The 27,604-nt window shown below is 39.8% G+C and overlaps 2 protein-coding genes across 3 annotated transcripts in view; one reads left to right on the forward strand and one right to left on the reverse strand.

The window, feature by feature from the left end:
• LOC138964445 (GPI ethanolamine phosphate transferase 1-like) overlaps positions 1-4,160 on the forward strand; it is a 29,071-nt gene extending 24,911 nt beyond the window's left edge. Inside the window, exons 25-29 of the mRNA XM_070336402.1 lie at positions 101-299; positions 988-1,043; positions 1,459-1,534; positions 2,340-2,456; positions 3,248-4,160. Of these exons, the coding sequence (XP_070192503.1) occupies positions 101-299; positions 988-1,043; positions 1,459-1,534; positions 2,340-2,456; positions 3,248-3,403 (604 nt within the window). The 3' untranslated portion in view covers positions 3,404-4,160. The remainder of the gene's footprint in view (positions 1-100; positions 300-987; positions 1,044-1,458; positions 1,535-2,339; positions 2,457-3,247) is intronic.
• A 3,772-nt stretch (positions 4,161-7,932) lies between these two features.
• Positions 7,933-26,905, reverse strand: LOC138964451 (phospholipid scramblase 1-like). 2 transcript variants are annotated; one of them, XM_070336422.1, is made up of 5 exons: positions 26,648-26,905; positions 21,844-22,054; positions 12,008-12,132; positions 10,680-10,933; positions 7,933-9,759 (listed from the first exon to the last, which is right to left on the reverse strand). In XM_070336422.1, exons 1-5 carry the CDS (start codon positions 26,805-26,807, stop codon positions 9,682-9,684), a joined length of 828 nt encoding a protein of 275 aa, XP_070192523.1. In that variant the 5' UTR covers positions 26,808-26,905; the 3' UTR covers positions 7,933-9,681. The 2 variants fall into 2 exon arrangements, with proteins under 2 accessions (XP_070192523.1, XP_070192514.1); XM_070336413.1 differs by having other exon boundaries at positions 10,665-10,933.
• Positions 26,906-27,604: the final 699 nt, after the last annotated feature.

Raw genomic sequence — 27,604 nt, forward strand, 5'->3', positions numbered from 1 at the left:
ATGAGAGTTATTTCCGGAACGTCTTATACAGTAAAAGCACTTTTCTCCCAAATTCAAACCAATGTGAAGCAAAATCAGTGATCCTTGACGGCTGCGCCAGGTATGAAGGCCTGTTCCTGCTGTCGCTGGTGTGCGTGCTGTACAGCTGGCTGCAGATGGAGACGCACCTGGAACACCTGGACAGCCGACAGGCCAGAGTGGTCAGCTTCAGATCCTCCCGCCTGGAACTGGACAAGAAGGGCATTGAACAGACCCCCAGACACCTGCACATTGGGGACTTGCGTCGTGTCTTCTTCTTTGTATCCTTGAGGCAATCCAAATCTGTCATTTCGCGGGTTTCCACGAAAGCAAAAAAACCATTTTAAACGTTGTTGTTTTTTAAACTACATGCGAAAAATGATAGTTGAACCCAGGTGGGAGGGAGAGGGACAAAATAGTGTGGTTCTTTACATGCACAAGACATCTTTCACCAGAGGGGGTTAAATTCATATTTACAAGGCCAAAACGTTTCAGCCTCCTCTGCCCCTGAACCGCCGACGTTATTTATTTCCTTGAAACTCATTCTTCCTTGAATGGATTGCCTGATCCTTGAGGACCTAGCTTGTTTGTTTTATTGTTGATGTAGTTTTGCTCAAAGGGAGAGTGTCAATGGAAGATAAACAACAATCTGAAACTATTTTATTTTGTTTTGTAACAGAAACACTTTATTTCCACAATTTAGATTTGAAATAATACAAGATGAATTCATCAGACGAGTTATACAATTTTAAGAAACGATGGTTCAAAATTGATGCTTGTCTGTGGCAGAACTCTCTAATAGCCAAGTTAGATTGAAACCGTAAGAAATTACATTTCAAAATTGACGCTCATCTGTTGGGCAGAATTCTCTAATCATGGAGTCCCTTCTCTGTGGCACTATCAAAAGGTTTGAAATTCAAACATACAGCAAGATTTGTTCCCCTATTTGCAAGTCTTAACTGCTGTCAGATCTTCCTGATTACCACGGCGTTCTTTGGAACAGGCAACATCGCTAGTATTAACAGGTATGTGACTGATTGGAGTGATTCTTATTTTAACAATTCATATTTTATGGGTGTCGCAACAAAGTCTCATCAACCATGCTATCTGTGTTATCACATTTTCTGGGCCATGTGATGGCATGCTGAAATTGAACTGCATACTAATTTTAGTTAGCAAAAGAAAACAGGAGAAAAACAACACAACCTCATGTATATATTGCTTTTTTTTTGTGACAAGCAGAAAGCAAATGAAAAAAAAGATATGTATGCATTGATACATGTACTACAGTATTAGCAAAATAGTACTACATGCAGTAGCTTCAGTTTTCATGAAACCATATTTCAAAATATAAAATACCTGATACCCCCCAAAAATGTGGTTAAGATTTGTACAGTCATGTAATGGCAAACCTATTCTTACCCGGTTTTGTTATTTCAGTTTTGACCCCGCCTCAGTGTATTGCTTCCTGACGGTGTTCAACCCCTTTGTAATGGGAGCCATCATGATGACTAAGGTGTGTGTTTATTTCACTTTTCACGCACACACTTACGTACACACACACTTACGTACACACACACTTACGTACACACACACTTACGTACACACACACTTACGTACACACACGCATGCACGCACACACTTTTCACACACACACACTTACGTATACACACACACACACATGATGACCAAGATGTGTGTGTATTACACTTTTGTAGGCAATACACACACACACACAAACACGCATGCACACACACACAGCCAAAAATTAACCCTTGCTTGGTATCTGCTTGAGAGGTCTTTGGGGCTGTGTTTGAAGGTCAAAGGTCATTTTCCTTATTTACGCAAGAAAGACCTGTCAATTTGCATACACTTCCAAGTTTGTCAGATGAGATAATAAAGTTCTCTTAAGTCTTATACATCATTTCTGCATGTGTAAGAATTGATTTTCTCTGTAGGATTTTGTTCTGGTGTTTCGGGTTAGTCCTGTTGATAAGAGGAACTGTTCATGTGTCTCAGTCTCTGACTTGAAATGAGTTTAGTCATTTCATGAATTTCAGACCAGATAAATGTGCACTGGAACACCCTTTTTAAGACCCCCCCCCCCCCTCCATTTTAAGACTTAACATTTAACACCTTGCTTCGTTGGACTGTCTGTTCACAGCCCCATGTGAATGTACCCCAAGTTGAAGACCTGAATTTGTTCGAAATTTTGTGGAGATCTGAAAAGAAGTGTTCACATCTGCACATGAATTCAGTTATTCACATTTTGCTTCAAGAGCAGAACAAATTCTGGTTTATTTGTATGTGAATTGTTTCAGGTTTTGCTACCCTTCTTAGTGGTGACATGCATGCTGAGAGCAGTACAGGTGGTGACTAGGATCCCTCTCCGTGCCCTCATGTTGCTAGTTATGCTCATGTCCGATGTCATGGGACTGGTCAGTATGTTTCCGCATTGCTTATGCAGGAATTTTTTCACTTATTTTCTCTTCATTCTTAAAACCGACGGGCGAAGTGGCGCAGTGGTAAGACGTCGGCCTCCTAATCGGGAGGTCGTGAGTTCGAATCCCGGTCGCTGGTGGGTTAAGAGTGGAGATTTTTACGATCTCCCAGGTCAACTTATGTGCAGACCTGCTAGTGACTTAACCGCCTTCGTGTGTACACGCAAGCACAAGACCAAGTGCGCACGGAAAAGATCCTGTAATCCATGTCGGAGTTTGGTGGGTTATAGAAACACGAAAATACCCAGCATGCCTCCCCCGAAATCGGCGTATGCTGCTGAATGCGGGGTAAAAACGGTCATACACGTAAAAATCCACTCGTGCTAAAAACATGAGTGAACGTGGGAGTCTAAGCCCATGAACAAAGAAGAAGAAGAAGAAGTAATACATTTATCTGCAAAATTCAAGATGAACTAATTCATGCCAGACGTTTTGGGTTGCTAAGAAGAGGCATCTTTAGTGAATAATTGTAATTTTCATAACAAATTTTTGAGATCCTAATAGAAGAGAGTTAACCTGTTGTTGGTAAACAGGGCATGTTTTGCAACAAACTTTGTTTATCAAATTCAGTAATCTATTGTTCCCCCCAAAAAAGCAGTGTTATTTTGAAGTGGAAAAGAGTAATTCATTACTCTAAATGTTTTTCTTTTCAGTTATTCTTATAGATACCACTAATTTATTTGAAACTTGTTCAGACTCTAACTCTGGTTTCCTTCTTATGTTTTCAGAATTTCTTCTTCTTGGTGCGAGATTATGGCAGCTGGTTGGAGATCGGAACATCCATCAGCCATTATGTGATCTGTATGTCTATGATCATCTTCGTCATGGTGCTGATGGGTCTCTCTCAGCTTCTGACCTCTGGGTCTGTCCGCAGAAAAGCTTAATCTGAAAACATCATCTGCAAGATTATGGCAGTCGGCTGGAGATCGGAACATCCATCAGCCATTATGTGATCTGCATGTCATAGTCAATGATCACCTTTATCGTGCCGGTGATAGATCTGTCCCAGCTTTTGTCCTCTGTCAGCATGATCTGACAACACTTCCTGGAAGCGTATTCGTTGACGTCGGGAGAAACTGACCGTTTGACATTTTATATCGATTGGCAGATCTTTACTTTGTAAGATTCAAGCATCCAAGATTCTGAGAAGCTGTTGCTAAGTACCAACGGAAGGAGATATCCATGGCAAATTGCTATATGTGAATTGGGTAAGTATATTAATCAAATGAAAATTTATTATTAAAATTTTCGAATTCATTCCATAAACCTTATTTTCAGGGACGTAACTACATTTTATGGTAAAAAGTAATTTGGGACACTTAACTTTAATTTTACCCTGATTATTTTAAAGAATGTGCATATGCATATGTGAACAGCTCAGATCATGGGTCAATAAAGTGTTACACAGATGGTCAAAATTAAAGTACAAGATATTGCACTGGAAGTGGAACTACACTGTTGCTTAGTGTCTGTATGAAGCTACAAGGTGAAAATAGAAAAAGAAAAACACGATTCTTGACTTTGATGGGCTTTTTCTGCTCGTAAGCACACATTCTTCTACTCATCACAGCATGCCCCATTATTGAGTTTAAAACACCAATTAAATTTGTTTTGAATAAAACTCACAATTTTACAATAAGAATTTAGAGACCTGAATCAATTAGGTATATCCTACTTAGTTTGACTTTTGCAAAACTAAGTAATTACACATTTAATTGAATCAGTCAGACAGACGGAGACATAGAGAGACAGACAGAGGGCAAACAGAAATCTGAGAAAGAAACCCCTTTAAAAATGTTACCATGTTTGAAATGAAACATCGCAAGGTGAAGCCATAATTCATCACCTTTCAGTATGACGTCATGAGCGTGTTCCACATTTGAAATGACGTGTTTTTATCATGTTGTCAGCTGCACGGAGCTTGGAAGTATAATTTCCATTCAACGATCCGAGTTTGTTAAGTTTTAGCCTATTTTCAACGTCAAACACCATGAAACTATAATATATTTGGAATCAGAAAATGGTAAGGAATAGATAGAAGTTGTTTTTAAGTGTCTTTTTTCATAAATAAAGATAGTGGTTATTTATCGGTTTTCTTCATTTTTAAGCATAATTATCAATACAAAACAACAAAACTATATAGTTTTAGATACAGGACGCAATAGGGAATACACCAATATAAATTTTTTGTTTCAAATATTAGTTTTTAAAAATTTGAAAAAATGACATATTTCGAACAAACATTTCAATAACAAAACTTTAAGTGACCAAACTGAAATGCAATCCCATAATCCGGCCTAGATCTGAGATTGTGTGATAAGAAATTTGATCAAATTGATGAAAAACTGTAACTGTGAAAGTGCTGCCTCGACCTTTTGGCAAACGGTAAAATATGACGTCATCAAACTGTCCTATCAATAAACGGAAAAACCTTCTATGAGAAAATCCAGTCAAAAATATCCATATCAAATTTCATAAAGATCCACTCCGTAGTTTTTGAGATATGATCTGCAGTGTGAAAAAACGCCCATAACGCCCAAAACGCAAACTCATTTGTCATGATTTGGTCGTGTTCTGCCGATACTATAATGTTTTTCTTTCCTAAAACACACTATAATAGTAGCCTTTCCCAATGTCTATGCTAAAACTGACTTGTCTGTGTTGTCAATGATTTTGCTACAGTGTGAGAACAAAAAGTCTAAACAATCTCACGCCCATAACGCTGCAGCTGTGACACGAAAACTCATTTGGTCGTGTTCTGCCGATACTGTAATGTTTTTCTTTCTTAAAACACACTATAATAGTAGCCCTTCCCAAATGCAATGCTAAAAATGACTGGTCTGTGTTGTCAATGATTTTCTGCGAGAATGCGATCTATCTGTTTGTCGCAAAGACCGTGTGACACGAAAGTTATGAGCGGAAGACAAATCTGCTGAATGCAATTACGTTTCAGAAGATAGTTGGTTAAAACAGTTTATCACTCAGACACGCAAAGGAACACTATAACTTTATTATGCAGGCCATATTTGCTTTCCTTTGTCATGTATGAAAGTACTGGCCTTGGTTGAAGAAAGTGACCTGTCGCTGTGCAACAAATTTGTCGCCATTTTCCGCCGTGTTTTGTAAATAAAACGTGTTTACTACCCACACATACAAAACGATGCTGTTGGTTCTTTTTATTTTCTTATTGTTTGATTCATGCTTAGCAGTTTAGTATGCTTTGTTTTCTTCTCAATTCAATGGATGGCTATAAAATAAGCATTTAAATGTGAAGGTGTTAAAATTACCCATGATCTGAGCTGTTCACATATATACCTTGCTGACAACAAAACCTTGTACAGATCAAAAGTGTTCCCTTCGCACGTGTTCATGCTGTCCCAAGTTTTAAAAATTTTATTTTTGTATGGTGCTGCTTGGGTTTCAGGAACTTACCATCAACTTTTTGTTGTTGTTGTTAATAGAAACAGATCAACTCATATTAGGTGCCATACATGTTCTGAACTTGACTTTGAGAAGCGTTTAGAAACTCCCAATGTCAGTCTGGAAAAACACACTTGGAGGATCTCTCAAACTTCTTATTCTTCTTCCGTGTCATGAACTGGGTCCTTTTGGAAGTTATAAGTTCAGTGTTTTAAGTTTAAAGTTTACCAATAATGCTCCCTGGTTGACAAGTCCATAAAAAATGAAGCAAACACACTTTTTTGTATAAGTCAAAATGTGTCATTTCAAATTCCAAGATATTTGTGATCTGCTGCCTTGTGTTACATGAATCTAATCAAGAAGCCATATATGATCAAGCTCAGCATTGCCATCATGTTTTTTTTTAAATCTGTGGAGGCTAGTGTCCATTGCTTTTTGTTGAAAATGTGCCATCACGCTTAAATGAATGCCAGAACACTTTGTCGCCTTTCATTGATCAAGCATTCTCTGTAGCTATTCTGGCAGCCATCTTTTGTTTGTCACTATGTGATGAAATACATGTACAGCATCATGATTTTCTGAGAGAGATTACCTTGAATTGTACAGCAGTGGACAAGATATGGACATATCAGCTGATCACATGTGTTGATGTACTCTCAGAGTTTATTTTGTACACATTCCTATCATTATAGAAGTGCGTGTTCTCTTGTAAGTCAAGTGTCATCTGTGATCGGAAATGTCTCAGGAACCTCCCGCGGGTTAGGGGGAAGAATTTACCCGATGCTCCCCAGCATGTCGTAAGAGGCGACTAACGGATTCTGTTTCTCATTTTACCCTTGTTAAGTGTTTCTTGTATAGAATATAGTCAATTTTTGTAAAGATTTTAGTCAAGCAGTATGTAAGAAATGTTAAGTCCTTTGTACTGGAAACTTGCATTCTCCCAGTAAGGTCATATATTGTACTACGTTGCAAGCCCCTGGAGCAAATTTTTGATTAGTGCTTTTGTGAACAAGAAACAATTGACAAGTGGCTCTATCCCATCTCTCCCCTTTCCCTGTCGCGATATAACCTTGAATGGTTGAAAACGACGTTAAACACCAAATACAAGATACAATACAAGAAGTTTTATTGTCCTCATCAATACAAGGAAATTTGGCATGTGTGTGGCAAGACATAATACACTGATACATAGACATTTACAAAACACAACTGAAGTTCAATATCAGCACACCCTTACACAACATACCCACAACTTCAGACACACAGGCTACATGTGCCCCTCGGACGTACGCAACCCACAATTCACCCAGCCATACAGCTCCACAGTCATGCACTTATTCATGCAGCACTCTAGCACCCGGCCATGTACAACTCACACACTGGAACCATCATACGGCTACATATTGCATTATAACACCCGCACAAACATCACAACATCAAACATCGTACTAGATCTACAACAAGCATACATCCACTATCATGCACCGAATACATCATCATACATTACATCATAACATATTGCATTATAACACACGCACAAACATTACAACATCAAACATCGTACTATAATCTACAACTAACAAACAATCATACACTATCAAACACCAAGTACATCATCGTACATTAATTGCATCATACCACCTCACCCCATACATTCACTTTAAAGAAATGGGATTTTCCTGCTACAAGTATTCTAAAAGCACTTTTTTTTTAAATGTTAAATCTATTGCCTTGAAGTTTTAAGCTCAAAACCATGTAAAAATGTTCTACCTTTCTACAAAGGTGGCTGTATTATTTCTTTGCTTATGTTTGTTTCCGAGTTGATGTGGTTGGCCGTTTCTGAATTGTTTATGAGTTTGTACTGTTAGTGTTACTTTTGAAAATTATGAATATATAAGTTTTGACGAGTTAATTATTGCTGTTCCTTGTTACCTAAGCATATTGTTTTAAACAGTTAATCAAAGTGTTTTAAGCATTAACCACAGATCTGATGGTGCTGGTGTATTGTTTGCTTTCATTTAAATTCAGTTTGACTTGTTTGTTTATGTCTCATTTTCAGTTACTTTGCTTGTACTCCTTTATCGATTATTGCAGCCTGTTTTTCCTGTTCGGACATTTTTTCTGCATTCTTTGTTGGTTTTTTTACTGTTGGAATATAATCAAAATGCATGCACAAAGAGAAGCTTATTCAAATGATTGAAGTTATGAGAGCTGAATGTTGAAATAAATGCAATTTTTAAACTTTGGTTCTCTTTGAGTCTTTAGTTAAAATTATGTCGTCTATGTCCTTACATGTTTTTGTGTTGCATGAATGCAGTCAACTTTAAAACAAAAATATGTGTTGGCCTATTCGTGCCACAATGTTTACTTTGCAGACGTGAAGTTACGCTTGAGGTATTTGTTTGAATAGTCAGCACACATGTACAAGGAACAAACCAAAAAGACATGGGATGTTTCACACTTTCACAAAATACCAAGAAATCCTCTTTTATTAGCATCTTGTATTCAACATCAACATCATGTCAAAGTAAAAGCCAATCAGGCTGATTGTTTGATGTGTGGAACCATCGCGGCTTTGGATTTGTGTTTCCGAGGACAACGATTGTAAGCATTCACTCTCAAAGACCCAATCAATGTTGATAATTACAGCGGCGACTCATGGTCAATTTGCAACTTATCTCTGTAATCGCAAAATCCACAACGAAAAGTCATAAACTTTTAAAAAGAAAAGAAATATGCTCAACACTTACTGAACTCACACGTATGATCGCAGCTCTGTACATTTTCAGACTGGAAGAAAAGCGTCAACAAGCTACGTTTGACGTCACATACAAGGTTGACGTGTTATGTCGAGCTACTGTGACGATGCTTTGTGGCCCGGGCCCGGAGTTGGATTCTAAAAATTCGTCTCCCTGTGGGTTATTGTGCATTTTGTTGATGACAAAAACTATGTTTGGTGGCTTGTCGTCAGACCAGCATTTTGTTGTTGGTCCTCGGGGAGCATATCGCCTTTTGTCTCATATTTATCAACGGCGGCCTTCGGCCTTGGTTGATAAAGATGAAACAAAAGACGATAATTATGGTCCCCTTGGACCAACAAAAAAGCTGGTCTGTCAACAAGCCACCAAACATCTTATATTGTCACACACTCATGTTCACATAATACCAATACACATATATCCACTGTCAAAGTCGGACTTAAAGTAGCGTTTTCATCCTCGTTTATTTCACCAGATTTCAACCTCCCCGCAAATAGAAAATGGATGCAAAATTTTAGGCTTCTTCAATTGTTTCAATAAAGATCGAACGGTGCAGCAATTTGAATACACATGATTTTGTCAAACAATCTTTTTTATTTTAGATGTGAAAAACAATTGAAAATAAAGGTCATGCTGACAAGCAAAGAGTTTACAGCGATGCCCATACCAGTTTCACTCAACTATATGTTGCTTGACCCACTGACCTACTTTGTACTTGACCCACTGACCTAATTTTTCTGTCCTTGACCTTGACTTTATTACTAATGCCCATGGCACACACATTTCTTTCGTAAGTAGTCGGGGTTTTTTTTATCCAGGGACCTTGACCTATTTAGAACACCTGACCTTGATTCCAAAGTACAAGATTCTACTACTCCGATTTTGACTTTTCTTTGGAATAAGGATTTGAATCCAACTTCGAACCCGATTTTGAGTCCTTTTTCTCATCCGATTTCTTGTCTTTAGTTTCCAGTTCCGTGAAGTCAGTTGGCTAGCGAGAATGGACTCGTGTAGTAGCTGAAGTCGATGAAGAAGACAGAGGCGAGCATTGCGGCTTTCAGCTGTTGGTTCAAACAATTTCATCAGTTAAAATATACCTTCCTTGTTCCCCGTGTAAACTATCATGTAAACCATCACGTATATCTCCAGGCTTTAAAATTGGGTGACTGACTATTGGGGTTGAACGCCCTCGCAGGCGGTCTCTACACCTGGTAAGGAGCATGATACCACCATATGTACCCCCCCCCCCCTTCAAATACACACACACACACTAAACACCATACCCATTCATTAAAAAAGAATACCCATGTCTCTCTCTCTTGCACTGAAGCGATCAAGTTCATCCCACTAATCTGTTGAGCGGGTTCAGATCACATGCCAAAAAACAAGGGCTTGGCTGGTTACTGCACAAATTATTTTTGTAAGTTTGTTCAAGTTTGTTTGTCTGTTGCTGAATTCATTTCGCAAGTGACACCAGTGTCAATCCACCAAGCTTATTAAATCAGCCAAATATTTAACGTCTGCAGAGAATGCGACCACGGTATTGTTTTCTGACATGTGTCAAAGTGAAATAATGCTCTGATCCAATGTGAAATCTGTGACAAATATGTGGTAGTGACGGACATGATCATGCATGCGGCAAAGACTGTGCCTTCAAACTTCCTTAGATCTCATTAAACCGCAGTCAGATCTCATTGATGCTCGGACACTGTAACATGCTCCAACACACACACACACACACACACGGGCAGAGGCAAAAACGCACGCGCGCACACACACACACACACACACAGTCACGCACACATACACACACACCGGCACACACACACACACACACACAAACATGCATACCCCCCCCCCACACACACACACACCACACACATTCACACGCACGCACGCCCATACACACACACACACCACACACATACACCCTCACCCCCCCCCCCACACACACACACACACACACCTCCACGTGCATGACCTCAGGGAAGGTGCAAGAGAAGTGCTCGGCCTTGATCATGGCCTTGAAGGTGTCTTCGTAATGCTTCCTGATGGCCCCCACCGTCTCGCCCTGCATGTCCTGCACGATGAACGTCTCGTCCTTGCAGCACAGGCCCAAGCCAGCGAAGAGCATGAGCAGACAGCAAGGACCCCTCACTGTCAGCACCTCAACCATGTCCCCGCCCGCCAGTGCGTAGGCGGGACACAGAGGGTTGGGCAGCCGTCTCACTTGACCTGCACAAGCAACAGTGTGTCAATGCTTCTCAGTGAAACACTTCAGAGATCAGGTACTCCGATATTGGCAGATTTACCTCAACAGAGAACAAAACAGGACAATAAAATAAACGGTGCATCAAGTAATCTTTCTTGATTTATTTTTCTGGTTTTCGGAACGTTAGCGGCAGTCTGCCTATTTTGGATCAGTTTCGCTCAACAGAGAATTCAGGCATGGGAATTCTCCTCGGATCAGAGGATTTCCGAGAAAAACTACACGTTACAGGAGAAAAAACTCCTCTTCCGAGAAAAAAAATCAAGAACAAAAAATTGAGGTACAAAAATCGAAAAAGACAATCTGCCTAGTATGACCAATGTCCTCCATAAAACCGTCCCTTCATTCAGTGAGATTCAGCCCGCGTGAGTCCCTTTTGTAAACAGTTCGAAAGAGCCTACAATACGAATACGAATACGAATACGAATACTTTATTATCTCATACAGAGAAATTTCAGTGTGGTGCACACTAACAGACAAAACAAATAATAAGACAACAGATAAAAATACCATACGAAGCATACTACACTCGCGCACGCATATGTACACTAACAGGAATAGTGGCGAACACAAAGCGGGCGATCGTAACTGTTGAAACTTGAACGCAGTTCAATCGTTGGTTACTGCCAATACAAAACATGTATTACACTGATTTGGTCAGATTTTTTGCTGTGTCAAATTCAAGAAAGATAATCCCAGATTGCACAGATTTTAATCTAGATTTCAAAACAATTATTAACCTTTACATAACCTTTTAATCAATTCCCATTAATTAAAAAGATTAAAAACAGATTAACCTTTTAATCAATTCCCATTCTTGAAAAATGTTGTGTTGCCGTCAAAGACCAATAACGCTGCTCTCTTAATAAATTTACTTCTGTCCCAGAGAGTCAAAGAACTGGAACACTACAGAGGTCCAGCATTATTATCAACAGGTTACAAGCCAAGGTATGCAAAGGAACAGAACGGGCACATGAAGTTCTTACCCGTCATACACATCTTACCCATTACACACCTAGCTTACCCATTAAACGTCTTACCAATCAAATGGTTCCCATTGGCCGACTTCAGCTTCACAAAGTCCGGAAAGCATGGCCAGCCTGGACAGATGACCCCGGGACCCGTCATGCGTTGCATGACCATCACCTCCCTGGTTTGGCTGTCACTGTTACGCGTCACATGCAATACAGTGGATTTCAGTCGCGTATTGCGAACTCGTTATTGTGACGCTTCGGTTATAGTGAACTGACTCTCATAAGCAATTTCCGACTCGATCGTTATGATATTATGCTTTTAGATCGTTGTGGTCTCACTTGACGCAAGACCTGCAACCGTCACGTACAACACACAAAGATGAGATCGAACAATGGTAAAAGAGGAGGGAAAGGGTTTAAAAGTTTCAAAATTAGAAAAAGAAAAAATGTCAACATTTTGTATTGATATTGTTTATCCCTGGCTGAAAAGATGACCGGTAATGATATATAATCTTCTTCTTCTTTTTGTTCGCTTATGATATATAATACCCCCCGCGGGTTAGGGGGAAGAATTTACCCGATGCTCCCCAGCATGTCGTAAGAGGTGACTAACGGATTCTGTTTCTCTTTTTATATTTAGTCAAGTTTTGACTAAATATTTTAACATCGAGGGGGAATCGAAACGAGGGTCGTGGTGTATGTGCGTGTGTGCGTGTGTGCGTGTGTGTGTGTGTGTGTGTGTAGAGCGATTCAGACTAAACTACTGGACCGATCTTTATGAAATTTGACATGAGAGTTCCTGGGTATGAAATCCCCGAACGTTTTTTTCATTTTTTTGATAAATGTCTTTGATGACGTCATATCCGGCTTTTCGTGAAAGTTGAGGCGGCACTGTCACGCCCTCATTTTTCAACCAAATTGGTTCAAATTTTGGTCAAGTAATCTTCGACGAAGCCCGGACTTCGGTATTGCATTTCAGCTTGGTGGCTTAAAAATTAATTAATGACTTTGGTCATTAAAAATCTGAAAATTGTAAAAAAAAATAAAAATTTATAAAACGATCCAAATTTACGTTTATCTTATTCTCCATCATTTGCTGATTCCAAAAACATATAAATATGTTATATTCGGATTAAAAACAAGCTCTGAAAATTAAATATATAAAAATTATTATTAAAATTAAATTGTCCAAATCAATTTAAGGCTGGAGTACACTTTGGAGGCCCAATTTCAAAGTGATTAGGTAGTTTTAAAAGTTACTTTTTCTGTTAGTTCAATGTTTGCTTTATCAGGAAAATACAAAATATAAAGGGCTTAACGCGCAAAATTTTAAGATAACGACTGAAGTTTAAGCATAGGTATCAGATTTTTTCACGCAAACACTACTGAATAAGTTGCAATATTGTATTGTGAAAATGTAAACAAAATAACAATCAGATGATCACAAACTGAAGAAGAGAAATAGGGAAGCAAAATAGAACATTAAACGTAGTGATTTTACTTGTGAATTCGGAAAAAAATCCTTTTGTATCCATTTTGAAGCTCAATTTGAAGCATGGAACACCAACAAACATTGATTAAAAGTGTTAAAGTGATTACAGTGTTCAGAAATAGTGTTAGATACCAAGTTGAGTTATCCCTCTTTACCAATTTAAAAAAAAATACACCTCTTAACGCGCAAAATTTTGAAATGTGACATTTTTCAGAAAAGAGTGCATATTATCTTCCAAATAGAAAAGCAGGGTAGTCAGATGATCAAAAACTTAAGAAGAGAAAGAGGGAAGCAAAATAGAACATCCAACATAATGATTTAACTTGTGAATTATGAGAAAACTATTTTTTTTACCCATTTGTGAAGCTTAATTTGAAACTTGGAACACAGACAAACATATATTAAAAGTGTTAAAGTGATTACAGTGTTCAGAAATAGTGTTAGATACCAAGTTGAGTTATCCCTCTTTACCACTGTTAAAAGAAATACACCTCTTGTCACGCAAAATCTTGAACTGTGATACTTTTACTTCCCCCACCCCCTACCCATTTTTTCAGAAAAGAGTGCATAATTATTATCTACCAAATAGAAAAGCAGGGTAGTCAGATGATCAAAAACTGAAGAACAGAAATAGGGAAGCAAAATAGAACATCCAACATAGTGATTTAACTGGTGAAATCTAAAAAAAACCCCACTTTTTTACTCATTTTATTAGCTTAATTTAAAGCTTGGAACTGAAGACAGAAAAAAAATTAAAAGTGCTAAAGTGGTTACAGTGTTCAGAAATAGTGTTTGATACCAAGCTGAGTTATCCCTCTTCATCACAGTTAAAAAAAAAAACACCTCTTGTCGCGCAAAATCTTGAACTGTGATGCTTTTACTACCCCCACCCCCTACCCATTTTTCAGAAAAGAGTGCATATTATCTTTCAAATAGAAAAGCAGGGTAGTCAGATGATCAAAAACGTAAAGAAGAGAAAGAGGGAAGCAAAATAGAACATCCAACATAATGATTTAACTTGTGAATTATTAAAAAAACATTTTTTTTACCCATTATTGAAGCTTAATTTGAAACTTGGAACACAGACAAACATAAATCAAAAGTGTTAAAGTGATTACAGTGTTCAGAAATAGTGTTAGATACCAAGTTGAGTTATCCCTCTTTACCAATTTAAAAAAAAATACACCTCTTAACGTGCAAAATTTTGAACTGTGATGCTTTTACTACCCCCACCCCCTTCCCATTTGTCAGAAAAGAGTGCATATTATCTTCCAAAAAGAAAAGCAGGGTAGTCAGATGATCAAAAACTTAAGAAGAGAAAGAGGGAAGCAAAATAGAACATCCAACATAATGATTTAACTTGTGAATTATGAGAAAACTATTTTTTTTACCCATTTTTGAAGCTTAATTTAAAACTTGGAACACAAACAAACATAAATTAAAAGTGTTAAAGTGATTACAGTGTTCAGAAATAGTGTTAGATACCAAGTTGAGTTATCCCTCTTTACCACTGTTAAAAGAAATACACCTCTTGTCGCGCAAAATCTTGAACTGTGATACTTTTACTTCCCCCACCCCCTACCCATTTTTTCAGAAAAGAGTGCATATTATCTACCAAATAGAAAAGCAGGGTAGTCAGATGATCAAAAACTGAAGAACAGAAATAGGGAAGCAAAATAGAACATCCAACATAGTGATTTAACTGGTGAATTCTGAAAAAACCCACTTTTTTTACTCATTTTATTACTATTAGCTGAATTTTAAAGCTTGGAAGACAGAGAGAAAAAAAATGAAAGTGCTAAAGTGGTTACAGTGTTCAGAAATAGTGTTTGGTACCAAGTTGAGTTATCCCTCTTCATCACAGTTAAAAGAAACACACCTCTTGTCGCGCAAAATCTTGAACTGTGATGCTTTTACTACCCCCACCCCCTACCCATTTTTCAGAAAAGAGTGCATATTATCTTTCAAATAGAAAAGCAGGGTAGTCAGATGATCAAAAACGTAAAGAACAGAAAGAGGGAAGCAAAATAGAACATCCAACATAATGATTTAACTTGTGAATTATTAAAAAACCATTTTTTTAACCCATTTTTGAAGATTAATTTGAAACTTGGAACACAGACAAACATAAATTAAAAGTGTTAAAGTGATTACAGTGTTCAGAAATAGTGTTAGATATGAAGTTGAGTTATCCCTCTTTACCAATTTTTAAAAAAACACACCTCTTGTCGCGCAAAATCTTGAACTGTGATGCTTTTACTACCCCCACCCCCTACCCATTTTTTCAGAAAAGAGTGCATATTATCTACCAAATAGAAAAGCAGGGTAGTCAGATGATCAAAAACTTCAGAACAGAAATAGGGAAGCAAAATAGAACATCCAACATAGTGATTTAACTGGTGAATTCTGAAAAAAACACACTTTCTTACTCATTTTATTAGCTGAATTTTAAAGCTTGGAAGACAGAGAGAAAAAAAATGAAAGTGCTAAAGTGGTTACAGTGTTCAGAAATAGTGTTTGGTACCAAGTTGAGTTATCCCTCTTCATCACAGTTAAAAGAAACACACCTCTTGTCGCGCAAAATCTTGAACTGTGATGCTTTTACTACCCCCACCCCCTACCCATTTTTCAGAAAAGAGTGCATATTATCTTCCAAATAGAAAAGCAAGGTAGTCAGATGATCAAAAACTTCAGAACAGAAATAGGGAAGCAAAAAATAACATCCAACAGAGTGATTTAACTGGTGAATTCAGAAAAAAACCCAATTTTTTACTCATTTTATATGCTGAATTTAAAGCTTGGAAGACAGAAAAAAAAATTAAAAGTGCTTCAGTAGTTACAGTGTTCAGAAATAGTGTTAGATACCAAGTTGAGTTATTCCTCTTCATCACAGTTGAAAGAAACACACCTCTTGTCGCGCAAAATCTTGAACTGTGATGCTTTTACTACCCCCACCCCCTACCCATTTTTCAGAAAAGAGTGCATATTATCTTCCAAATAGAAAAGCAAGGTAGTCAGATGATCAAAAACTTCAGAACAGAAAGAGGGAAGCAAAAAACAACATCCAACAGAGTGATTTAACTGGTGAATTCAGAAAACACACACTGTTTTACTCATTTTATAAGCTGAATTTAAAGCTTGGAAGACAGAACAAATAAATTAAAAGTGCTAAAGTGGTTACAGTGTTCAGAACTAGTGTTAGATACCAAGTTGAGTTATCCCTCTTCATCACAGTTAAAAGAAACACACCTCTTGTCGCACAAAATTTTATACTGTGATGCTTTTACTACCCCCACCCCCTACCCATTTTTCAGAAAAGAGTGCATATTATCTTCCAAATAGAAAAGCAAGGTAATCAGATGATCAAAAACTTAAGAAGATAAATAGGGAAGCAAAATAGAATATCCAAAATAGTGATTTAACTGTAGATTTCAGAAGAAAAAAACCCTTTTTTTTAATCATTTTTGAAGCTGAATTAGAAGTTTGGAAGACAGAAAAAAAAAGAAAAAAAGTGCTAAAGTGGTTACAGTGTTCAGAAATAGTGTTAGATACCAAGTTGAGTTTTTGCTCTTTATAAAAGAAACACACCTCTTGTCGCGCAAAATCTTGAACTGTGATCCTTTTACTACCCCCGCCCTCTACCCATTTGAACAGAAAAGAGTGCATAATTTGTATTCTCTTCCAATTAGAAAAATAAGTAAAAGCAACTGGACATTTTTAAAATACATCTTTTCTGTCAGTCCAAGGATTGCTTAGTCCATTAAAAACAAACAGACTAGGATTTAACGCACCCATTTTAAGAAAAAGTTAACATGATAATTGATATATCAGACTTTTTTTATGCAATTACTACTGAAGATTCCAGACCAGGTAAAACAATCATTTTATATCCTTTGTCACATTTTTTTTTTATATAAATCTATCTATAGCGAGTCTTGTCTCTTTGTGTCATTTAGTTATTTTCAAGAATTCTATCCTGGCAACAAACACAAACAAAAAACCTACCTACCTGCCCTATTTATTTTAGCCATGTTAAAGGCACAGTAAGCCTCCCGTAAACCATCACAGAGCTCCCCGAGCGTCTAAATACAGTACAAGCATACTTCCATTTGAACGCTCACCGAACGGGAACATCCTGGCTGCTTTCTGTCGAGCGTGAGACATTTTCAAAGAATTTATTTTCGTAGACTTGTTCCGTTAACAACAACGGCGCCTCGTTTTTGCGCTAGACCTAACTTTTAAAATCTAAATAATAAATTGACAGCTTGTTACACAAACATTCTTTAATCATAAAAGAATTCGTTTTTCATCAAGACAAGATCAGAACAATTCGAAGTTGTGAAAGTTTAAAAAAAGAAAAGCCCGGAAGCAGGGTCACGCAAGGGTCGTAGCAGACGACGGCCGGTTTATCAGTGCAAATCGCCGTTCCTCTCAACAGTCAAAAGCCATCGCTAGAGTTCTTGTGAACCACAGCCGTTGTTTCGTGCATAAAAAAAAACGTGCTATTGTAGATAAGCTCACGTCGAGTCGCATTCAAATGACTAACTATGACGACTGCATTGTGAAAAGGGAAAACTGGATCACACGGGTTCACGATGGCTCAGGGGTAAGATAAACCACGCAAAAATAAATTCTTTGAAAATTGTTCGCTCTTTACGGAGGGCACCTAGGATGTTCTCAATTGGTGAGTGTTTAAATGAAAGGGTGTTTGTACTGTGTGTAAAAGCCTGACCGTATCTGTGATGGTTTACGGGAGGCTTACTCTGCCTTTAATAGAAACAGACAATTTATTTGTTTTGGCCTAAAGATCTTGAAACATTTGTTTTAATAGAGAAATAACAAGTACAGCCATTAGCTGTGTCACTCGAATTTCTTTGTCAGGCTGAAACTTAGCTGTTGCGTTGGTGTCTGCTGTGTGTATCTGGGTCCAAAGCAACTTTCACATTCTCATCTACACACTCACGTTACACAAGTATATATACAATTCCACCCACAGAGGCGTTCGGGGATGGGGGTCTCGCACTCGGGCGAATCACACCACAAAATACAAAGTATAACGTACACAGATTTTACTATTGAACCAAAAAGCAAATTAAATCATGAATAAATCAATCAAGCAAAACTTCCACACAATGACACACTCACTCTCGGTTCACACTGCGCTCTGGACGTGCACACTTGGCAGCACGTATACCGTTCCGGCACCGTTTGTCTTCCTGCAAGTCCAGCATAGGCACACGATTGTCCAAGAATCACAATAATCCTCGTGAATGTCACAGCAGGCATAGTAGAAAAGTCCAAAAGGGTGCGTTGATGGTGGTAATCCGGTGTACACACACACACACACACACACACACACACTCCGGTTTGGTAAGTTACCTGATAAATAATGTAGCCTGTGGATTTAACGGGGAGACTGGTCAGACAGGAAGAGCATTTCACATTTCCGATGTTCAGCGATAAACTTGTTTTCTTCGAGAGTTCGATCTTCGTGCGATTCTGGCGCGTTGTCACCAAGAACGTAAAAAAAAACAACACCAGGACATCATCATGATGCCTCTCTACAAAAACCAGGCATTCTAGGAACTCTTCATCTAAAGTCAGTCAGTATTAGCCCCTCAACACAATCCTCATCTTGTCCCATAGTGATTTCTGCCGCCAAAGAACGTGTGGTTCTTAACTCACAAGACGGATTTGTCGTCTTCCATTGCGAAATTCAGATCTACCCCAACTACGTGCATTGATCTGAGCAATAAAATGTAGATGCGATAATCTGCAAACATCTCTTCAACACAATCTACATCTTGTCCCATCGTGATTTCTGTCGGCAAAGAACATGTGGTTCTCAACTCACAAGACCGATGTGTCATCTTTCAGAAATTCAGATCTGCCCCAAGTACGTGCAATAAAATGTAGAAGCGATAATCTGAAAAAAAATCTTTTCGCGTGAACGCTGCCACGTTGTCATCAGTCCGATGTCTTTTATCCAGAGCAGGGATGAACACACTTTTTCATCAATAGTTTGTTATGTTTATCCGCAGACTGCTTTCCATTACTTGTCGTCTGTTTTAGCTTGACTCGTGGGGTTCTTCAGCCAGGCAAAAAGTGCTTGTTTACAGTGACACGTTCTCACGCACGACATGTCGTAAATGCAAGTTCTAACGATTGTTTTTATTGCACTGATAGAGAATGTCGATATTTGTAAACGTCTGCCATTTCCTAATGTTTATTTCATTATTTTGCATACGGATATGGCTAGTAAGTGGATAATCTGTTACGACACGAAACGCGTTCTAAATCCGGGAAGGGAGGCTACTCCAACGTAGAAGGGAGGCTACTCCAACGTACTTTCCAAAGTGTGCTCCAGCCTTAAAAACACTTTCATCTTATTCCTTGTCGGTTCCTGATTCCAAAAACATATATATATGATATGTTTGGATTAAAAACACGCTCAGAAAGTTAAAACAAAGAGAGGTACAGAAAAGCGTGCTATCCTTCTTAGCGCAACTACTACCCCGCTCTTCTTGTCAATTTCACTGCCTTTGCCATGAGCGGTGGACTGACGATGCTACGAGTATACGGTCTTGCTGAAAAATGGCATTGCGTTCAGTTTCATTCTGTGAGTTCGACAGCTACTTGACTAAATATTGTATTTTCGCCTTACGCGACTTGTTTATTGTTATATTTAGTCAAGTTTTGACTAAATATTTTAACATCGAGGGGGAATCGAAACGACGGTCGTGGTGTATGTGCGTGCGTGCGTGTGTGTGTGCGTGTGTGTGTGTGTGTGTGTGTGTGTAGAGCGATTCAGACTAAACTACTGGACCGATCTTTATGAAATTTGACATGAGAGTTCCTGGGTATGAAATCCCCGAACGTTTTTTTCATTTTTTTGATAAATGTCTTTGATGACGTCATATCCGGCTTTTCGTGAAAGTTGAGGCGGCACTGTCACGCCCTCATTTTTCAACCAAATTGGTTCAAATTTTGGTCAAGTAATCTTCGACGAAGCCCGGGGTTCGGTATTGCATTTCAGCTTGGTGGCTTAAAAATTAATTAATGATTTTGGTCATTAAAAATCTGAAAATTGTAAAAAAAAATAAAAATTTATAAAACGATCCAAATTTACGTTTATCTTATTCTCCATCATTTGCTGATTCCAAAAACATATAAATATGTTATATTCGGATTAAAAACAAGCTCTGAAAATTAAATATATACAAATTATTATCAAAATTAAATTGTCCAAATCAATTTAAAAACACTTTCATCTTATTCCTTGTCTGTTCCTGATTCCAAAAACATATAGATATGATATGTTTGGATTAAAAACACGCTCAGAAAGTTAAAACAAAGAGAGGTACAGAAAAGCGTGCTATCCTTCTTAGCGCAACTACTACCCCGCTCTTCTTGTCAATTTCACTGCCTTTGCCATGAGCGGTGGACTGACGATGCTACGAGTATACGGTCTTGCTGAAAAATGGCAGCTACTTGACTAAATATTGTATTTTCGCCTTACGCGACTTGTTACCCTTGTTAAGTGTTTCTTGTATAGATCTGATAGTCAATTTTTGTAAAGATTTTAGTCAAGCAGTATGTAAGAAATGTTAAGTCCTTTGTACTGGAAACTTGCATTCTCCCAGTAAGGTAACACATTGTACTACGTTGCAAGCCCCTGGAGCAAATTCTTGATTAGTGCTTTTGTGAACAAGAAACAATTGACAAGTGGCTCTATCCCATCTCCCCCCTTTTCCTGTCGCGATATAACCTTCGTGGTTGAAAACGACGTTAAACACCAAATAAATAAAGAAAGAATGATATATAATCACATGACCATGTTGCTGTTTATTGCTACACAATCAGTAAAATGTGTTCCAGGAGGGAGTTGAAAGGGCGGAGTTCCTACCAAGGGAGGAGGAATCCCATCTCGGAATAAAATGGAATTGATTCGGTGATCATATTTCGCTCCCGACACTGAGTACCCAGTTCCCGTTAAAATTTCGCTTATAGCAAATTCATAAAGAGTGTTCGATTCGGTCATTGTAATATTCTGCATTTAGACTGCTGTTGCCCATGCCAGGCCCTTCTGACTAGTTCTTTATCGTTCAATGTAGTGTGCGCATGGAAGTGTATATGTCGGAGTGTGTGTGTGTGTGTGCCAGTGTGGGGGGGGGGGCGTGCGTACGTGTGTGTATGTGTCTGCGGTGTACCGTGTGTGTGTGTGTGTGTGTGTGTGTATGTGTGTGCATGTGTGTGTGTGTGTGTGTGTGTGTGTGTGTGTGTGCATGTGTGTGTGTGTGCCGCGTGGGTGCATGGGTGGGTGCATGCGTGGGTGTATGCGTGTGTGCGCGCCTCTCATTGTTTTCCTCCGCAGCAAAGACTGACTCTGAGCCGTGGACTGAATACTGACCATACACGAACTGTCCATGGGAAGCGAGGTCGTCCACAGATGAGCTCGAAGGTGGAGTTGGAGTTCTCCACGGCGTAGAGCGCCCTCTGGCCCTTCTTGTTGAGGACGGTGAACTTGCGTGGCCCCTCGCAAGGCAGCACCACATCCACGATGGTATAGGTCTGTTGCACGTACATCCCATCTAGAGGTTCAAAGCACCGAATCCATTCCCCTGGTCCGGGCAAGAAAGCAAGCAGACATGTTTACCCCCAAAACTTGACAAGAGTGATGGTCAAGTAAAAAAAATAGTAATCTGATGACCAAAATTGTAACCCAGTAATCTATACAGTATAGACCGGATGTATAAAACACCGGATGTATGAAAGTCTGGATGTATGAAAGGGGTAGGCAGGGTCCCGGCAGAAGCTACTCTTTGTTATTACTTAGAATTTTCCGGTTGTATGAAAATCGGATGTATAAAAGTCCGGTTGTATGAAAGCAAATCTCTGGTCCCGAGCAGCACAAATGCGTTGTTGCAAGACCGGTTGTAAAAAAACGAAAGTAGACCCAAGTCACCAAAGTGTGGTAAGAGTAATTTCCCTTCCATAGCGACTCGAATTTGCAAAATGGCGGACCGCAAAGCGAAAGCTACAGGCAAACGTAGAGTGTTGACATTGTCTGGGCGCCTTAAAATCATAAAGGCAGTAGAGGACAGTCCACACAAATCCCGAACACAGATGGCCATTGATTTAGGTGTCCCCCTGCCAACGCTGTCGAACATAATGAAAGACAAGAACAAATATCTTGCCGTCAGGCAAGAAGCGGCGATACTGTGACGACGAGCAAGCGGGCACGGAGCTCTCAGCTGCCGTCTGTGGACAAAGCGCTGCTGGACTGGACTGAAGAGCCATAATAGCCCAGGAAGGCATTTTTTTGTACAATTAGAACCAGAGGCATTGGTCGTGGGTGTGACTCAGGTTTTTGTTATGTTGTTGTTGTTGTTTTAATCCATTAAACTGGTTTTAAGTTTAACTCATTTTTATATTTAGTCAAGTTTTGACTAAATATTTTAACATCGAGGGGGAATCGAAACGAGGGTCGTGGTGGTGTGTGTGTGTGTGTGTGTCTGTCTGTCTGTGTGTGTGTGTGTGTGTAGAGCGATTCAGACTAAACTACTGGACCGATCTTTATGAAATTTGACATGAGAGTTCCTGGGTATGAAATCCCCATACGTTTTTTTCATTTTTTTGATAAATGTCTTTGATGACGTCATATCCGGCTTTTCGTGAAAGTTGAGGCGGCACTGTCACGCTCTCATTTTTCAACCAAATTGGTTGAAATTTTGGTCAAGTAATCTTCGACGAAGGCCGGGGTTTGGTATTGCATTTCAGCTTGGTGGCTTAAAAACTAATGAGTGAGTTTGGTCATTAAAAATCTGAAAATTGTAAAAAAAAAATGTTTTTATAAAACGATCCAAATTTACGTACATCTTATTCTTTATCCTTTTCTGATTCCAAAAATATATAAATATGTTATATTTTGATTAAAAACAAGCTCTGAAAATTAAAAATATAAAAATTATTATCAAAATTAAATTGTCCAAATCAATTTAAAAACACCTTCATCTTATTCGTTGTCGGTTCCTGATTCCAAAAACATATAGATATGATATGTTTGGATTAAAAACACGCTCAGAAAGTTAAAACGAAGAGAGGTAAAGAAAAGCCTGCTATCCTTCTCAGCGCAAGTACTATCCCGCTCTTCTTGTCAATTTCACTGCCTTTGCAATTTTGCCGTGCGCGGTGGACTGACGATGCTACGAGTATACGGTCTTGCTGCGTTGCATTGCGTTCAGTTTCATTCTGTGAGTTCGACAGCTACTTGACTAAATGTTGTATTTTCGCCTTACGCGACTTTTAACATAGAGGGGGGAATCGAGACGAGGGTCGTGGTGGGTGTGTGTGTGTGTGTGTGTGTGTCTGTGTGTGTGTCTGTGTGTAGAGCGATTCAGACTAAACCTCTGGACCGATCTTTATGAACTTTGACATGAGAGTTCCTGGGTATGATATCCCCGGACTTTTTTTTTCTTTTTTTAAATAAATACCTTTGATGACGTCATATCCATCTTTTTGTAAAAGTTAAGGCGGCACTGTCACACCCTCATTTTTCAATCAAATTGATTGAAATTTTGGCAAACGAATCTTCGACGAAGCCCGGCGTTTGGTATTGCATTTCAGCTTGGTGGCTTAAAAACGAATGAGTGAGTTTGGTCATTAAAAATCGGAAACTTGTAATTAAAATTATTTTTTTATTAAACGATCCAAAAACAATTTCATCTTATTCGTCGTCATTTTCTGATTCCAAAAACATATACATATGTTATATTTGGATTAAAAACAAGCTCTGAAAATTAAAAATATAAAAATTATGATCAAAATTAAATTTCCGAAATCGTTTTAAAAACTATTTCATCTTATTCCTTGTCGGTTCCTGATTCCAAAAACATATAGATATGATATGTTTGGATTAAAAACACGCTCAGAAAGTTAAAACGAAGAGAGGTACAGTAAAGCGTGCAATGAAGCTAGCACAGCGCAATCGCTACCGCACCAAACAGGCTCGTCACTTTCACTGCCTTTAGCACTAGCGGCGGACTACGTTCAGTTTCATTCTGTGAGTTCCACAGCTTGACTAAATGTAGTAATTTCGCCTTACGCGACTTGTTTGTATTCAGTGCGCGCGCGTGTGTGTGTGTGTGTTATAAATGTGTGCGTTTTGAAGAGAGAGGGAGAGAGAGAACTCAGAAAATGTTATTTGCTACGCCAACGGTCATTACAAAGCTTCCACAACCAAAAACATTGTCAAAAGCGCAAAAGGGTTGTGGAGGGAACACACACAATACAGTTGAGCCACACACACACACACACACACACACACACACACAAGTTAAAACGAAGAGAGGTACAGTAAAGCGTGCAATGAAGCACAGCGCAATCGCTACCGCACCAAACAGGCTCGTCACTTTCACTGCCTTTAGCACTAGCGGCGGACTACGTTCAGTTTCATTCTGTGAGTTCCACAGCTTGACTAAATGTAGTAATTTCGCCTTACGCGACTTGTTTGTATTCAGTGCGCGCGCGTGTGTGTGTGTGTGTTATAAATGTGTGCGTTTTGGAGAGAGAGAGAGAGAGAGGGAGAGAGAGAACTCAGAAAATGTTATTTGCTACGCCAACGGTCATTACAAAGCTTCCACGACCAAAAACATTGTCAAAAGCGCAAAAGGGTTGTGGAGGGAACACACACAATACAGTTGAGCCACACACACACACACACACACACACACACACACACACACGTGCGCGCGAGCGCACGCACGTACGCGCACACACACACACAGAGGGACGGGGGGGGGGGGGGCGGAGACTGAGTGCACGGCCTTATGTAAAGCAGAACAGTTCCTTACACAAACAGTTGCTCTTTCTCAGTATCGGTTGTCCTGACTGTGTCAGTGTATGTAAGTACATGCACTTTTCCACTTGTTATTCACAAACCTTTTCTTCTAACAAGGATATATGTATCAAAACATTTAAACATAAAAAAACAAATAAATGCAAAAATGATATGAAAAAAACCCTACTTTTATCAAGTAACAGACGCGTGGCCGGATGTATGAAAGTCAATCCACAATATTTTCATACATCCGGTTAACCGGATTTAGTAAAGACCGGATGTATGAAAGACAAAAAGTGGGTCCCGACGACTTTCTTACATCCGGTCTCGACTGTAGTTACAAACAGCCAACATTAGCAACACAAACCTAACTTGAAGTACATTTCAAAATCGTAGTCTGAACTCAAATGGAGTATTGTTTCCCAAAAATCCTGAAAAAAAGAGTACAAGGTTACTCCAAAATAGTACGGGTAAACAGGTCTGAAGTGAGCTATAAAAGATAGCTGCACAAGGACAGAAAGGGGTAGGGGGGAGGGGGAGGGGGGCAGCGCGACTGACCTCCGTGATGTTCAGTGCACGTTCACCTTGTCTAGAGTTTCAAGGCCTGGACCTGGACCGGGCAGGAAAGCAAGCGTGGTATAAAAGATAGGGCACAAGAAGAAAGAACACCTGGCGACGAACGGTGGAGGGAGAACCGAAGACCCTGAACCAAACGTGGGGTGCCATCCAGAGACCCGCCCAGAACAGACAGGAGTGGAGGTCCTCTGTCGCTGCCCTGCATGCCAACGGTCATAACGGGCAGTAAGTAAGTAGGTACAATAAGAAAAGGGGGGCGGGGGTCGCAGTTGTGGGGATAGGGTTGGCCGGGGATTGGGGGTCTGATGGTCGGCGCTGACGATAGACCTAATCCATTTTAGTTCTCTTCCCCGATCAGTGCCGTACGCATGTTTATGAGACCTGGACAGGAGGTGGGGGGGGGGGGGGATACAGACAGACAGACAGAGAGAGGGAAAGGAAGAGACAGACAGACTTATCGTGTCAAATCAGTAAGAGGGAGGGAGGGGGTAGGGGAATACAGACAGGCAGACAGAGACAGACCTTGTGTCGTGCCAAGTCAGTAAGAACCTACCCGATACGTCGGTCGCAAGTACAGAGAGACCTGCGTGCGTGAGCTGATTCGGTATGACTGAATTGGCCCAAAACGTCCGGGCGGCCAGCAGAGAGAGAGAGAGAGAGAGAGAGAGAGAGAGAGAGAGAGAGAGAGAGAGAGAGAGAGAACGACGACGACGAGGGGGAGAGGGAGCAATAGGAGGAGCACGATTAGGAATAACTAGCTGGGACGACGCGTAGCCTACCCAGTCAAGCTTCAAATTACCCGGAGCGTTAGCGGCCTGTCCATATCTGGGTTGCTCTGTCACCGCATTGACGGCAGAAGGGGTTAGACCGAGGCTGGCTAGATCACGGGGTAGGTATGCGCTTCCTTCGCTCCCGGCCTGCTCCTCCTCCTCCTCCTCGTCCTCCGATCCCCCTTCCATCCCGATTCGTTTACCGAGGAATCTTCCGGTTCAGACATATTGCCATCCCTGCGTGATGTTTCTGGAAGGGTGGGATGCCTTCAGAGGGACTGACATCACACTCCTTGACGTCACGCCTGTAACGTCATAATACGCAAGGTCTAGATCCAGACTCAGCGCAAAGAAGTCTCGGTTGGCAAGACACTCCCGAAAACAACCCAACCGGGAGCTGCATAGTTTTTTGTACGTTATAACCAGTCTACGTTATAATCGGTTCTAACGTAAACTCGCGGAGGCAAAAGAAACGCAAATAAAGGATGCGTTAATTAAACCTTTATGGATTTGAAATAAAAAGAAAAGTAATGATACTAGCATGTTCTGCACGTGTTGTTTTAGCGGTCTTATCTTGTCAGAACCGTGTTTGCCGTTATCTGGGTCACACGTGAGGTCTTGTTGACGGGGATCCCAAACCGTCATGGGGACAACTTTTAGCACATGCACAATGTGGAAAAGCAGCTTTTCGTGTTCAGAGTGTTCAGGCAAGCTGTACCGTACTCACAAAACTGTTACAACATTCATTTCTGCGACACAGGCGCGATGCCGAGACTATCACCAGATCAGCACCAACAGGCGATCGGGAGACTTGATGCCAGACAATCAGTTCAGCAAGTTGCTAGGGCATTTGGAGTAAATGTCACCACGGTTTATCGCCTGCAGCAACGTTTTCATGCCAGTACCTGCGATTTACCAGGACGTGGCAGACCCCGGGTAACAACAGCCCGACAAGATCGCCATCTTGTCCATCAACACCAGCGAGA

This window comes from Littorina saxatilis, linkage group LG1 (genome assembly GCF_037325665.1).
Source record: "Littorina saxatilis isolate snail1 linkage group LG1, US_GU_Lsax_2.0, whole genome shotgun sequence".
NCBI lineage: Eukaryota > Metazoa > Mollusca > Gastropoda > Littorinimorpha > Littorinidae > Littorina > Littorina saxatilis.

Bases quoted from the DNA above. Each gene is read 5' to 3' on its own strand.
- LOC138964451 (XM_070336413.1), bottom strand. From the start codon at position 26,807: ATGGAAGGGGGATCGGAGGACGAGGAGGAGGAGGAGGAGCAGGCCGGG. The intron at 12,133-21,843 runs GTCAGTATTCAG...GACGCGTAACAG, and splicing joins CCATGGACAGTTCGTGTATG to TGACAGCCAAACCAGGGAGG. The intron at 10,934-12,007 runs GTAAGACGTTTA...TTGCTTGTGCAG, and splicing joins CAATGGGAACCATTTGATTG to GTCAAGTGAGACGGCTGCCC.